Below are 16,092 nucleotides of genomic sequence, written 5' to 3'. Positions count from 1 at the left end.
CCGTGTCTGCAGTCCAATGTATGTTGTCTCTGGCTGTTTGAAAAAGAAGTGGATTAATTTCTGCAAGAAAGGTGTATTTTGAAGTTATTGTTTCATTCAGAGTGGTTAGTAGTGCCTGTTGGCGTCTGTTCAACTTGGTGGAGAAGTTTATTACAGGGATGTAAATGGTGGCGTTAGGAAAAGTAGTATGACCAGTTTTTACCATCTGCTGTAGCTGTTTAAGTATGGTAGTCTGTTCGTGTTCTGATAGGCAGTTGTTGAGTCCAAAAGAGAGTATGACATGTTGTGTGTCTGGTTGTGGCTGTAGTTTCTTTAAAATGGCTGTTATGTGATGAAGAGTTGCTCCGGGGTAACTGTCAACCTGTATGTCTGGATCTGTGAAAGATGGAATACGTGAGAGGTTGGAGTCCCCAAGAAAGAGGGTCGGCTTCCGCACCTCCAACGACCAGTCCTGTATTTTTCTGAAGGGTACAGGGAGTACCCTTTTCATTGGTGCCGATTTGCAGTGTCTGAGTGCCGCGCAAATGCACGGTCGCGAGGAGCAGCATCAGTAACCCTGACGCGTGCAGAGGAGCGAGGGCCCGTGCTTGCAGCTTTAATTTATAATTTTTTTATTCTAAGAAAATATAAAAACAAAGGGTACTTTGTACTGTTAACTCCTCCTGGGAATAAATAAACAGGCAAACTATGTAAATTCTCTCAAACATAGCAGAGCGGCGCCTCTCATTAAAGTGGTGAGGCCGCTTTAATATTAGGCATAGTGTCGTGAAAAGTCCACTACCTGGACTACACTGTATAAGGGAAGTTCCCGAGGCAAGTGAAATGAGATGTGAGACTGAAAATATTAAATATGAAGAGTGGCACAGAGGAGCCTCTGGAAGCATGTCTACTCTACTAATGCCCCCCAACATTTTTTTTTAATCTTAACAGCACAGTGGATGTTTTGCTACCTGGTAGAGCATTTACCTCTATAGCATTTAGTCTATATATTATCCTTTACAGAGGGTGCAGTGTGTCCCTTGTGTTTATTTGTTTCGATAAATTTACATTTATTTATTTATATATTTAATATATTTTCTCATCCAAGTGTCTTTTGTTGTCTATATTTGTGTGAGTGTGTGTGGTACCGTCGTAATGAGGTCCCAGGTGGTGGTCCTGGTCTTGAGGGGATCAGTGGCGGGGGAGACCCGATACCCATATCAGGAAGCTGGGTGAACCGAAAACCCTGCAGAAGCCACAAATGTTACATATTTAACTAGCATCTGGACTCTACAAAGTACAAAATGGCACAATGGTGTAAGGAACAACAAACAAATCTTGATGGATAAAAAGGGCTACAAAATCAGATGGATGTCTGATCAGTGCAAAACAGAAGATAAATACAAATTCAAGCTGCATTAGTCTCTTTAATCTCTTTAAAGCTTCTCCCTTGCAGATCAGCTGTTGACAATTCATATACTGAGAGCACAAACGGCAGCTTTTCTGTCCAACCTCTGTACAAGTCTGTGTGCAAACATTTTAAAGGATCTAGTGATGATATAGTAATTTGAGGATGTTGGTTGTATGAAATGTTGTGTTGCGTGGCCCTATCTACAAATAAAAATTAAATGTGTGCAAAAATGTATATACCTGCATATGCAGATGAACCAACATATGATTATATGATGGGCTCAAACAGATTTAGGTACATTTTCCTACTATTATAATATTTTCATATTTTCACTGCTGATTTCACATAAATCTACTTTAATCATGTAGGATGAATTGATTTTATTTTATTAAAAGCAAAAGACAAAAAGTCTTTCACACATGATAGTTTTAACAACTACTTCTCATCAGTTGCTAGTAAACTGGTGGAAAAACTATCTGACCAGTCAGGGCAGTGAAAGTCACATCCTTGATTTTTATTCTCGGCAAGAGGTTAAAGGTGATGGCTTCTCTTTTGAAAACGTGTCAGAGGCAGTTGTACTTGAGAAACTTAAAAACCTAAATAGCTCTAAAGCCACCGGCTTTGACAATATTCCATCTAGATTCTTAAGAGATGCTGCTGAGGTTATTACCCCATGTATCACCCATATAATAAACATGTCTATAGAACAAGGACATTTCCCCAATGATTTTAAGCTTGCCAGAGTGATTCCACTTTACAAGAAAGAGTCAATTAGACCATGGAAACTATAGAACTGTTTATATTCTGTGTAGTCTGTCAAAGATAATTGAAAAGTATCTAGTATCATACAATCTACTCTATGAGTTCCAGTCTGGCTTTCGTAAATCACATTCCACTGACACCTGTTTACTGTATCTAACTGACTACATCAAGAGGGAGGTAGATAAAGGTCATTTTTGTGGTATGGTCATGTTAGACCTACAGAAGGCCTTTGATACCGTTGACCATGGCATTTTGGTACACAAATTAAAAACCATTGGTTTTAATGTCTTAGCAGTCAGATGGGTGTGTTCTTATCTGAAGGATATGGATATTGGGGGAACAGTGTCTCAACCACAATGCATAGACTGTGGGGTCCCGCAAGGGAGTGTCCTGGGTCCACTTTTTTTTCGTTCTATATATAAATGACTGTATGTTCATGTGAACTTTTTTTATATGCAGATGATTCTGTGTTATTGGTTTCTCATAAAGATAAGAACATAGTTGAAAGATCTCTCAGTCTCGAACTACTGAATGTCAGCAGGTGGATGTCAGACAATAGGCTATCGCTTCACTTAGGGAAAACGGAAGCCATACTGTTTGGGTCAAAGCTAAAACTGAATAGATCCCCTGGTTTTAAGGTCTTCGTTAATAATTAATATAATTAATGAGATTAATGTAAAGGACTCAGTTAGTTACCTTGGTTGTGTGCTGGACTGCCACTTGTCTGGAGTGGGCCAAGCGCAAAAGGTACTTACCAAAGTAAATCAAAGAGTATGTTTCTTGGCCAGAATCTCAAGGTTTCTGGACAAGAAAGCGATGTCATCTCTGGCAAGTGCTCTAATTCAGCCTTATTTTGACTACGCATGCTGCTCATGGTACAATAGTGTACAAATTCTGTGTATATATATATATACTGTGTGTGTGTGTGTGTGTGTGTGTGTGTGTGTGTGTGTGTGTGTGTGTGTATGTTTGTGTGTATGCTTCATAACTAGAAAGTAGCGTGCACTGGGGCCTGTTGTGACTACCGTACACCACTGCGCTTCCTTGGCTCCTGAGCAATACACCTGACCATGACATAGTTGCATCACACATCCAACTCACGGCAACTCACGGTCATAAACACCGGTAAAATACATTCAAAGTGAAGAAGAGTTTGGTTGTAATTGTAGTACTGGTGCATTGAAGTTGACTTGGGAAGTTGGAATTTCCAAGTCCCAGTCGGAAATGTCAACTGGAACCCCCCCTGTCGGATTTCCGATTTCGAAAGTTGGGAGAACCTCACCAATCCCTTAATCACAATCCAAAATGGCTGCTCCAAACATGAACAGTAGTGAAATTGAGTGTATAAATATACTCTTTTTTTAGCACCTCTCTCTCATTTGTCTCTCATTAAGTAAGTCTTACACACAGTACTGTTCATCTTCTATCTGTGGACATGTTGCTACGGTGTTTGTACCTTTTAATTTTAAAATAGGTGTATTAGTCGCTTGCTTTGACATAACCACCACGCTATGAAGTAGCTTTAACCCACTGTGGAATACATGTTCAACTCCACAGAGCCCTGTAACCCCCGCTTCTGCATACAGCTAGTTGCTTGTTTATTCAAAGTTGATTAATATTGAACATGTTGCGTGTCCAAATTTCACCAAATTCCACAATACAAGTTCTTAGGTAAAGTAGAGTGGATGAACGGTTTGCAAGATATGTGAAGGACAAACAGAAAGACAGAGATTCCTTGGATTATAGTTAGAGGCTAAGGTTCATATTAGAAGCCACAGGGTAGGGCAATCAACGAGCCTGCAAGGATGCATGTCTGGAGAAAGACTAATAGCTAGGATCTGTATCTGGTTTACTGTCGGGTTTTGAGGTTTGTGCAAGTTCATTTTCTATGGTAGGCCTAATTCTCGCAACATTTCTTCACTCATTGGGCATATTAGTCAGAATATGACAATGTACCTGCTGGTATCCTAATTATTAAATTTCATGTAAACAAAGCATCTGTTGTTGAAATTAAGGAAAATAGTTTTTTTTTAATATAATTTGGGTAATTTAGCCCTTAAAAGTCCTTCTACTGCTTACCGGTTTGGGCAGGCTACACTGATGCATGTCCTCGTAGCCTGCACTCCTCTGCCTGCCTCCACAGGGATGGTTCATGGTCCCCGGGGCACTGGTCACCCCGTCACTGTAGTGGCTGGTGTGGGACGGGTTGTAGGCTCTGTGGGCATGATGGTGGTGATGGTAGTGGCTCCTGATGAGACGTTAACAAAAAAGAAAAAGTCAACAGATGCACACCTTCTCTTTTTAGTTTTACACTCTTAAACAAATTGTGTATCATGGTAACTCTCTCTATCCTTTCCACAATACTGTAAATCAGGCATGCTAAGAAATAACTAATCTGTGAAAATTATAAATTTACTTGGTTGGAGGAGAAGGGGGGGCGTGGTCCGGAGGTGCCAGGCTGAAGGCGTTGCCCAGCAACATATGCATCTGCGTGCGGACCTCATCAATGGAAGGCTGAGAGCTGAGTGTGGAGGAGTCGGAGCCACAATGAGCTTTCACCCCAAGGCTGCCGTTCCCGGTGACACCTCCGTAACCCAGAGAGCTCATCAGACGGTCCACATTGGTCTCCTCAAACTGTTCTGGTTCGCCCTGCAGAGCACACACACTGTCAGCAAGACGGGTGCATTCATCAACTTAGCCATTAAGGGATGAGGACATCAAAATAACACGTGTTTCTGACAAATCAAGTCTCCATCTCTGCCCACCTACTGTATGAACGTAAGAACACATGCCCTCTGGAATATATGAACACTTTTGGTATTAAAAAGTATTATCAGTTCATGGAGAAGCTGAAAACAGGCAGCACTCACTAAAGTTAGCGAGTCAAGATAGTATGAAGTAGATAGCCATAGAAAATGCACCACACGTCTGCAGTTTCCCAGACATTTTTCTCTGTCATCATCAGGTAGAATCATCAGACCTTTACCCTCTATGGAGCAGGTTCTCTTGCAATATTACTACATCAGTACATCAGTTACTACAATAATTAATATACACTTAGTTACCAGTTTATAAGGTGTTGATTCAACTGTATGATCACTTTGGTGGATGTAGTTTGTGTTGCTGTTGAACTGGGTGTGTGAGTGCAACGCAATACAGCACCATAAACTACATCCTCCAAAATAACCATACATGTGAATCAGCAACTCTGTTAACATTATAACTTTCATGAAGGTGGTCTTTATTGCAGAACTGTTGTATTAGACTGCATTAGTTTTAGCTAGTAAGTATCTAATAAATTAGAATCTAAGTGTATTTTCATATAGTCTTTTGGATTTATGAAGTACTAAGTCACTGGACAGTTTGCTCTATTTTTTTGTCTGACATGTCACTCTATCAATATCACCTGTATGTTTAACAACTGGATTTAATTTAACAGTATCAATTATTCAATTAAATTGTATGTATAGTGTAAAATCATAACAGATGTTATGTCAGGACACTTAGACGGAGTAGGTCTAGACCACACTCTATAATTAACAAAGACCCAACAATTCCCCCAAGAGCATGCTTTTGGTGCGACAGCGGCATACAGAAGTGGATATTGTTATTGTAGGGAGTATGCAAAAAACCACCAGAATTTAAAGTAGAGAGAGAAATCCTACTTCTATAAGTATACGTTATATACCTACACTGTATCAGTACACACACAACACACTGCTCTCCTTGTGCCATTTCAAACACTTTGGTGCATCCAAGGCTATTAACCACTATCAAGTCTTCCATCTGAAACCATGAATAGGCTAAAATCATATTCACAGTCATTGACATTTAGCTAAGTAGCACAACCGCTGCTGTTACTGTGGCACAGCAGAGAAGCAGCATAAAGAGATTTCACTCACTCTATCTCCACTTTACCTATTTTTTCTTCCTTGTTCCAAGTTCTGCTGCCATTAAAATGAAGGAAGTGCATATTCTCTAATCCTTTGTCATTTCCTCTCTTTCTGTATTACTTCCCTTTGTCTTTATCTTTCTTTTTTTTGGTGCAGGTTTATAAAGTTCATTGAAAGGGAATTTGTTAATCCTCAATGTGTAAGCTCAGAGCATCAGAGTTGGAGTGAAGGAGGAAAAGAAAGGACTAAAGTTCTCTCAGAAGATTATTTTATTCGTTTGACAAAGTGGCAGAGGTTTACATTGCCACAACTATCATGTAAGCTTTTTGGAAGAAGGATCCATTCAGAGTTTCATTATCGCTCTGTATGACTCACCTGGTCAGAGTTTGAACCTCAGCTGCTTTATTACAGTTTCTTACAGGATCCAACTTCAAAATTCTTAAAAGCTATGCATGGTCTTGCCTCTCTGAATATCTCCTACAGTAAATCCCTCACATTCTCTACTCACTCGATCCTGGTTCAAACTTAAGTGTTATAGAGGTGTTTGCTTCAGCTACAGTCTTTTCCTGTATCTGACATGTTTTTCTAACCTAATTTCTCTTAGTGTTTTCAAATACAACAAATAACATTGACACGGCATTCATCAGAAGATCCATGACTTGTCCAGTTTCTCACATCGTAGCCGTTGTTCCGGATGCCCCTCCTAGATCTTTCTCTCAGCACCAGCAGGTCCATCTCCGTCTCTACTGGGCTTGGGCTGCTCAGAGACTGACGGCTCCAATAGGTGGGCTCCCGTGGGTGGGAGTACCTGATGGACAGGTGTAAGACAAAACACTCTAAGAAACTGTGAATGAACTGCATTTATATAGAGCGTTTCCAGTCTTTACCCAAAGCGCTCTACATTTAGACGCTGGTGGCCGAGGCTACCATAACGAGATGCCACCTGCGCATCAGATTATTAACATTAACACACATTTGTGCCGAAGGACATTTCAGCATGTAGACTGCAGTCTGCAGTATTGTATATCTGGGTATCTTATTCCCTCCCAGTTAAAAGACCTAGTTAAAGTTAACTTGGATCCATTACTGAATAAAATCTCTTGTGATGTTAATAGATGGGTGACATTCAATTTCTCAATAGTAGGGAAGGTCAATGTTATTGTGATATCTTCAGATATCCATTAATAATGGAGACACTTCCGTCGAGCTAGCTTTATTGCAAGCAACAATTTGGTAACGTTACAACATGACCTACATGGGGTATTTACTTTACGGTCTACTGCCGCTCCCCGCTCTCTGTAAACTCCTTATAACCAATACAATGGAGTATTGGTTATAAGGAATACTCTGGTCGTAGGATGTAATCCTACAGTCACTACATAAGAGTTATAAAAATGGATTGTGTTCCCAAGCTGAATTACCTTATCCAATCTCTTTCTCTGGAGGTTCCCCTGTCATATTTTAAATGGTTAGACAGGATAACAAAGACATTTATATGGAATGGGGAAAAAAAAGGTTACATTTTAATAAATTTACAAAGGCCTATTGATAGAGGAGTTTTGGGTCTACCAAATATGTTGTATTATTACTATACTTTTAACTTTTTTTAAAGATTACTTTTTTGGGGCTTTTCCCTTTATGTGTAACTGGATAGACATGAAAGGGGGAGAGAGATGGGGGATGACACGCAGCAAAGGGCAGCAGGTTGGATTCAAACCCACGCCGCTGCAGGACTCCACCAACATGGGGCAAACGCTCTTACTGGGTGAGCTAGAGGCCACCAGACTATACTTTTAACTTAAGGCATCTGGCCCACTGGTCATTTCCTCCTGAGAGAGCCCCACCTTGGTATTGTGAGCAATCTGTTCTCACTGTATGGTGTGGCAAAAACACATCCGATCATCTCTCACTTAAGCGGCCCGGCTGTTTGAACTGGATCCATATCTAAATACTTCATAAAGTGTTTGTCGAAATCCAAAGTTATGTATTGGTAAATCTCCCATTTTTTTGGAGGGATTGGTTTGTATAGGAAATTGTCACACTGGGAGATCTGTATCTTGGTGGCATATTGAAATCCTTTGAGGAAGTGGTACATCAATTTGGAATCCCAAGGTCTCAATTTCTTTAGATATTTGCAACTTCGTCATCTGTTAGTGGGGATTTTTGGATCCTGTTCTTCAGCCTCGAAGGCACTAGAATGTTTAGAAAAAGTGAAATATGGAAAAAGTCATGAGGCTTCTGGGTATTATTCTATGCTTATGCAGAACCTGGGGGATGAAGCCTGGACAGCCCTTAAAAAGACATGGGAAAGGGATCTGAGTATTACACTGGATGATGAGGAGTGAGACAGAATCTGTAGGAATATTAAAGTGCTCATATTATGCTTTTTGGCTTTTCCCTTTTCCTTTATTGTGTTATATATATGCAAGAGGTACTGGTAAGTGCCAGGAGTAGGACACATTATAGGCTGCCTTTATCCCTATCTTAGCAAATTGCATAGTCACCTATCAACATGGGTGTGCATCATGATTATGAAAATTACCGTGCCATTTAGTGCTGTCAAACTTAACGTGTTTAATCATTTCTGTTAGGTTAATATGAAACATTAAACGCTTTAGAAATTAATCGCGAGTTGACCGCAAGCTCACTTTTGCTGCTAGGCTGAAGACTATGGTATTGAATTAAACGGGAAAACATCATGCACTTTAAACGTGCTAAACGTGCTAACAAACAGGGAAGGGGGCTAAATAATTCACAAAATTTAACCAAAAGTTTAACCAAAAACTCCTAACTTGCACTTTCTGTCTGTCTTCCATCAGAGTGCAGTTTTTCCTTTTTTTTCATATTTGCGTTTACTATTGTGGAACTGGCAAAGACCTGGTGGTTGTTTCACAGACAAAATTGATAAGGCCTAGTCATTTTCATAATTTTAGAATCAAAAGTGTAATATGACATTGACAAAATATTAAATAGGTTATTCAATGCTAATTCTTTAACACAAAGCAACACTCAGTGTAGCTCTGGTATAGGCCTACAGAATATAAGTTTGTGTAATCTGGGGTTTCTGTAGCCAGTGACATTTCATTATTTGTACTTTATTTTCAATGCAGATGTTGCATGATGATTGTTTTTATTTGAAGCTTTAATTGGATATCCATTTATATTGATAAACACAACCCTAATTAAAGCTGCAAGCAGCGTTGGACAGGCCCTCGCGCCTCTGCGCGTGTTGGGGTTACTGGCAGACGGCGCTCCTTGCGACCGTGCATTTGCGCGGCACTCAGACACTTCAACTCGTCAGCAATGAAAAGGGAACTAATCTTAAATATTTAAAGATTTACAAGAAAGATGACAAGTGACATGTGATTAAAATGGACATTGAGCATGAGCAGGAATTAATTTAGGCCAATTCACATTTTTGTATACAAACCCTGGTACTTCATGCTGTGGTGTTTCTGCATTTTTAATCCCAGATATGACTTTTCAGTCAAACTACTGAACATCCACTGAACATCTACTGAACATCCATAGATTTTCCGTTTAACTTTCAGAAGACAAATAGCAAATTGCTTGTCTTTGCTTAAATAGCAAATATAAAATCATTATTGAACTGTGTAAAGGTTGAATGTGTTAAATGAGTTAGAGACCAAAATAAGAGATATAACAGACATCTTCATGAACTGTGAAATATTAATGTGTTGACCAAAAATCCCCCATCACTACTCACTCCTTATGTGTTGCTTAGCAACTATGTTTTACATCTACACATCTACAGTAGATCTATAATTCTTGGTGGAAGCGTTGTAAAGCACTTTAAGCAGTTAAATAGTTGAGATAAAATGGAACAAAACCAGAATATGTCATATAAATTGAATCCTCTAATTTTGGGACTGTCAAACATTTCTACATAACTGCCATAATGTTTGGTGATTTTGGTTAAATATTTATATTTGTTTAACCAGGGCAATGCAGTTACGGCCAATGAAACTGTGAGTAAAGGAACATTCTTATGTTTTCAATGATGACGTGCAATAAATTATATTCAGATTAAATAACTCCTATGTTTTCTGGTATTTACTGTGTACTCCATACCTCTTATGACATCCGGCGAAGGATGCCCTCTTTTCCTCGGCAGTCATTGGCTCCTTGACCCCGTTGTCGTGCCGACTGTGCCTGGTGTCATGGTGACTGTAACCATGGCTGCCACCCTCAGACAGAGAGAACTCTCCATAGCCCTTCCTCCGGGCCTTCTGCCGCAGTTTGTTCCTGTAGTGCTCAATGTCAGACTTTTGTTTCAGCCCACCATGGTTTGCCTGCAAACAATCCATATTGATTTTAAGCAATCATATTTACCTGGCTCTATCCACTTAGAGGCAACTAATTGAGAGCATTTTTTTTTTTCATTTTAGAAAATGTTTTTGTCCTTTCTTTCTAGCACAATCACTTGTATTTGTGTTGCAGTCAATGTGTTTTAACAAGTATTCCCGACAGTTCGTAATCAGAGAATGTCACACCCTAAACATGATATTTTCTACTAACGCACACTTAATCAATTGCAAATGGACTGGAAAACCGGAAGGCCCCGAGGGGATTTTCTGATCTTATGTTAAAAGATTGAGGGATAATCAGCCTGTATATTGCAGTTCCAGCTGCAGAGAGGTGAGAGTTAGCAAACCTGATCCATCCAACACTTTTAGAATACTATTTCATCCATTACTCCAGCTAGTTATTTCAGTAATTTATCTGTTAATTAACTAATCAGCTATTTAGACTTCTCTGATCGCTTGTTGACTAGTTTTAATGCACTCTCAATCACAAAAACTAGTGCTCTGGTGTTACAACTCACTCACTATGTGGATATCTTTTGTTAAGTAGTAATCTCTAGTTCTTCTTCTGCAACTAAAGAAGTATCCCCTGGCATACAAGTAACCCTGCTTGAGAACCACTGACATGAAGCAACAACAGTTCCAAACATAAACATGACCAAACAATATGACTGAAAAAACATCTGCCATATTAAAGCTGGAGTCTCTAACTTTGGTCACTCCCCCTGGCAGTGAGAGTTATTACACACTGTCGACGTGAAGAACTGTAAGTGAGTGAGAAAGTTAGTTGACAGCACTCCATGTACTGCTCATGTAACGCTGATGTTGTGGAGTTATTAAACTACTACACAAATCATGGATGTAAAATCAGAACTGGATACGGTGCCGCTGCTTAGTGTTGCAGCCTCTTTTTTTCCAGTGGACACTCACAGTATTGCAACGCAAAATCCCTGTGCGGCCCAAAAAATAATAATTTTCTCCATATACCGCCATTGTAATAGAAAAACCTGTAAAATTGATGACAGGGCACCTCAAACTGCAAACAAGGTCCGTTATGACTAGGGTTGGGTATCGTTTTTTTTTTTTTTTTTTCGATTCGGTGCTAAATCGATAAAAAACGGTGCCGGTGCCTAAACGGTGCCTGAACCGGTACTTTTCAATAAAGTAAAAAAAAAAAATAAGAAAAAAAATAAGGGTAGTAAACAACAGTCAGTGACTTGTTTATTGCTAAGGCCATGGTCAAAATTAAAGATTTAATAATAATGTAATAACTATAACAATAACAATAACTTATTTCACCAGTAAATTGCTGTTGAACCCCAGATGGGAAAAGGGTATTTTACAATTACTGTCAATGCACCACGAGGCTACTTGTTTTAAGTGAATCTGTGTTGTTTAATTCCGACAATGGCAGCTGCAAGTGAACGCACCGTCTGTGTTGTTTAATTCCGACCATATAAACATACTGTATATCTATGAATTGCGACAATGGCAGCTGCTGCGCTGCAGAGCAGACTGTTACATCCCGCTGTAGAAGTCCTCCACAGTGAAATACAGTCACACTTTACACTGTTTAACGTTAGCTGTCAGCATTTTAACCGTGATTAATCCAGCTGCTAGCTAAAGGTAGGCTAACGTTACATGCTGTCAGGTGTAGTGTAAAGTCAGGCACCGAAATGAGGCACCGAAACTTTCGTTCTTATTCGGTCTCGTTACTACCGTTTACGTCGGCACCGGTTCCCTATTGGCACCGAGTTTTGGTACCCAACCCTAGTTATGACTCTTTCTATTGAGAATTTTTAATCCATGGACTTTTTATATTTGGAAAACCTTTCTCAAGCCAAGAAAAGTGATTTAAAAACCTGTGATGTCACCACTATGTAAAGTCTACAGTCTATGGGAACTTGTGGACGGGGCCAGTGGGAGAAACACTAGTGCACATATTCAATGGGCCACATATTACTATGTAAACATGGAAGATTATAAACTTTTTGCGGTATGTGCCAGCCGAGCAATTTTATTGAACTAAATAGATGCCATTTTGGAATCCAGTATCCAGTTTAGGGATGCACCGAATCCAGATTTTCGGGGTTCGGCCAAATACTGAATCCAGTGGTTAAGATTCTGCAAAATACTACCAATACCAAATCCTACTCCCATCCTCAGTCCATTAACACAGTAAACACATTAATGGATTAAACAACGTCCACAGTTATTAGCTGTCCTTACTTTGCCATACCTGTGCATTTTGGCTGCTGTCTGTAGATTCTTTCATGCACAACTCGTATTCTTTCTTTCTGCACTGAACGGTCCACCTACGTAAACACGTTCCCATAATCAATGGCGGCGTCATTACGTCAACCAGCGTATCGCGCGTAGTGGAAGCGTAGGGTTCGGTTTGGTGGCAAAAAATTCTGGTTTGGCAGAAACCGAACCCCGTCAAAAAGCCCAATATTCGGCCAAATCTGAAGCCAAATCCTGGATTCGGTGCATCCCTGGTCCAGTTATTATTATACATCCATGGTACAAATAAGCTGCATCGGCATGCAAATAAAGAAATAATGCAAAAAGGAAAGCACACAATCTCTGAAAACAGAAACAATGCAAAAAGAAAAGCACACAATCCCCAAAAACAAATGCAACAACAAAAAACGCTGCATCAAGATTACACAACGGAAGTTCTCCAGGCCTCTAGGGGGAGCACTGAGTGGAACAGTTTGAACGGTTTGGAACTGCTTTGAGATCATAGACTTTAAATATTAAGTCTATGTTTGAGATATGTGTTCTCTCGTTTGGTGGGTGTACTGTGAACTGTGACGGAGGTCTGTAGCGGCTTAAACAACAAGCAATCGCCGCTCTGTAGCACGGAGCTCCTCTTCAATGTTTTTTCTTTTTTACCGCTAGTTACTACGAAAGAGCTTGCTACAGGTATGCTACACTCATGAGACCATGGGATGTTAATGTACGTTACTCAGCAACAGGTGAAAATAGAGGCAAGGTTGCTGACTAAAGTCAAAATGAATTGAACTTTTACTAAGGAACGAGAAGTGAATTACCTGTATGTGTGAAAACAGCTTTATCTCACGCATCTGTTTAGTTGTTGTTGAATATATAGCATAATTATATAATTTGTTGAATATATAGCATAATATCATTTTGTCATTCTTTTACGGAGGGCGCCCCCCCAATACAATGGTAGGGGAAAACACTCAAACCAATATTTACATAAAATTGGCATGAATAATCATAATGGTATACATGCCCTGTGTGTGTGTGTGTGTGTGTGTTTGTGTGTGTGTGTGTGTGTGTGTGTGTGTGTGTGTGTGTGTGTGTGTGTGATCTTGTCATTTATTTGTCATCTGCAGATAGATTTTAAGTAGGGTGATTTTTTTTGAGGCCATATCTCCCAGCCCTACTTCCTACTAACACAGAGTATGTCAGGCAGACCCACAGCTGACAACCATGCAGCTAAACTAATTGATGTGGCGGAGACTTGGGGACTGGGAAAGTTGCTGCATGTGTCATCAACAATGTACGCAAGACGGGTGGACTTGGACTTAGTCGGCTGATTGTTAACTTAATAAGCGGTTAACATGGGCGGGCTATCGGTCAGGAAAAGAAATCTAAATATGCATCCCTATTAGGATAAATAGAGAACATGAAGTCCTGTGGGATAGAACGTGTTGTTTGGCCCTGAAGCCCAAGTAGTTGCGTGAAGTCACTACCTTATTAAATCAAAAAGCAAAAGGCTATGAATCTGAAACAAAGCTCTAAATGGTCAAGCACCATCATATCTTGAAGAGCTCATAGTACCTTATTGCCCCACTAGAGCACTGCCCAGAATGCAGAGCTACTTGTGGTTCCTAGAGTCTCTAAAAGTAGAATGGGAGCCAGAGCCTTTAGCTATCAGGCTCCTCTCCTGTGGAACCAGCTCCCAGTCTGGGTCCAGGGGGCAGACACTGTCACCACATTTAAGAGTAAACTTAAAACTCTCCTCTTCGATAAAGCTTATAGTTAGGGAGTAAGGAGTTGCAGCGTTCGCCTAGACCGGCAGGGGAGGGTGTATTTCTCCAGACACGGCACCCCTTCACTTCTCTTCTCGGCTTCTCTTCATAGTCGTTAGATTCATCTACCATATAATCAATGACATAATCAAAGTAGAGGGAGACAGGCCAGTACAGCCGATCTGGTTGGGGAGAGTTCTAGCCCGACCAGGCTCCTCTCCTTAACCTGTCTCTCTTAATTATGCTGCTATAGTTTTAGACTTCCAGGGGACTCCCTTTGACACACTGAGCTTCTCTCTCCTCTCTCTTTCCATCTGTGTGCATCCATGTTCCAGAAATGCTTGTTACTAACCTAGCTCTGGGGAGCTTATTCCCCGGAGTCCATATGTTTTCTTTTCGCCCAGCATGTTTCCTTGGATTAGGGTGGCCCCAAAATCATGGTTGCAGCCTGTCGCCGTGGTCCTGCTGCGCGCCCTGCTATGCCCTGTTACACCTGCTACGCTCTGCAGTGCCCTGCTACGTCCTGCTACACCCTGCTACGTCCTGCTGCATCCTGCTATGTCCTGTGACACCCTGCTATGCCCTGCTACGCCCTGCTACATCCTGTGACACCCTGCAGTGCCCTGCTATTCCATGAAATACTACAGCTACTATTTCTAGTTACTGATCCATTATCTTTATTGTGACTATTATTGTCACTGTTCATCAGACCCCCAACCGGCACCGTCAGACACCGCCTACCAAGAGCCTGGGTCTGTCCGAGGTTTCTTCCTAAAAGGGAGTTTTTCCTCGCCACTGTCGCACTGAATGCTTGCTCTTGGGGGAATTACTGGAATTGTTGGGTATTAAATTATTATAGAATATTATAGAAATTAAATTATAGAGTGTGGTCTAGACCTACTCTGTCTGTAAAGTGTCTTGAGATAACTCTTGTTATGAATTGATACTATAAATAAAATTGAATTGAATTGAATTATTTTATCAGTAATTATGATCAAACAAAAGGTCAAACAAATGCTATGATAGAGAAACTGTAAAACATCATTAGATAATCTATGTATATATGTAAATCTGTACATATCTAACCCTATAACATATACAACAGAATAGAAATAGCCCAAAACTGAAAACATGTCATTTTACTGAGTGACATGTTATGCTACTGTACTGCAATTTATATGGAAGGAGAATATAAACAAACCATATAGTCCAGGGGTAACGGCAGGCCTCTTCCCCCCTGTTGTCTTCATCTGCCTCCTCCTGATCACTCCCTGCCTCTGTCCCTCTCTCTGAATCTGCAGTCTCCTCTTTATCCCTCACAGTCAATTCTTCTTTTTCACTTGTTTCTGGCCGCTACCACCTCGGCAGTCAAAACAAGTCGATAACCGAATGCGAATAAACAGACTCCATATGAGGCTCCTTTTTCAATTACAAGGTCAATATTGTTTTTTTCAATAATGACAAAACAAGTAATAATCCGTGCATTTATATGGAACTAAGCTTTAGGAGCTTTCCATCTTTACTCTCCTCCCTTTTACGTTGCACTCGGAAATCGATTGTTTTTGACTGATAAAATGGCTGCGGCCGGAAACAACAAGAGCTAAGGTGAGTTGTTCAAAACCTTTCTTTTTAGTAAACTCTGGGTACACAAAGAATGTTGTCAGTGCTTCCGTTAAGGTGTAGAGCCCCTGGTGATACTTCAGGCAAAGTTTCATGTT

The 16,092-nt window shown here is 40.3% G+C and overlaps 1 protein-coding gene across 1 annotated transcript in view; it reads right to left on the bottom strand.

Moving 5' to 3' along the window:
• kiaa1549la (KIAA1549-like a) overlaps nucleotides 1-16,092 on the bottom strand; it is a 198,396-nt gene that overhangs the window by 22,816 nt on the left and 159,488 nt on the right. The window contains exons 15-19 of the mRNA XM_028584441.1: nucleotides 10,138-10,358; nucleotides 6,721-6,853; nucleotides 4,569-4,801; nucleotides 4,232-4,400; nucleotides 1,128-1,225 (exon numbers count right to left, since the gene is read on the bottom strand). Coding sequence (XP_028440242.1) covers nucleotides 1,128-1,225; nucleotides 4,232-4,400; nucleotides 4,569-4,801; nucleotides 6,721-6,853; nucleotides 10,138-10,358 — 854 coding nt within the window. The remainder of the gene's footprint in view (nucleotides 1-1,127; nucleotides 1,226-4,231; nucleotides 4,401-4,568; nucleotides 4,802-6,720; nucleotides 6,854-10,137; nucleotides 10,359-16,092) is intronic.

The sequence above is a fragment of the Perca flavescens genome, chromosome 8, assembly GCF_004354835.1.
Source record: "Perca flavescens isolate YP-PL-M2 chromosome 8, PFLA_1.0, whole genome shotgun sequence".
Lineage (NCBI taxonomy): Eukaryota > Metazoa > Chordata > Actinopteri > Perciformes > Percidae > Perca > Perca flavescens.
This window is presented reverse-complemented; position numbering and strand designations above follow the sequence as displayed.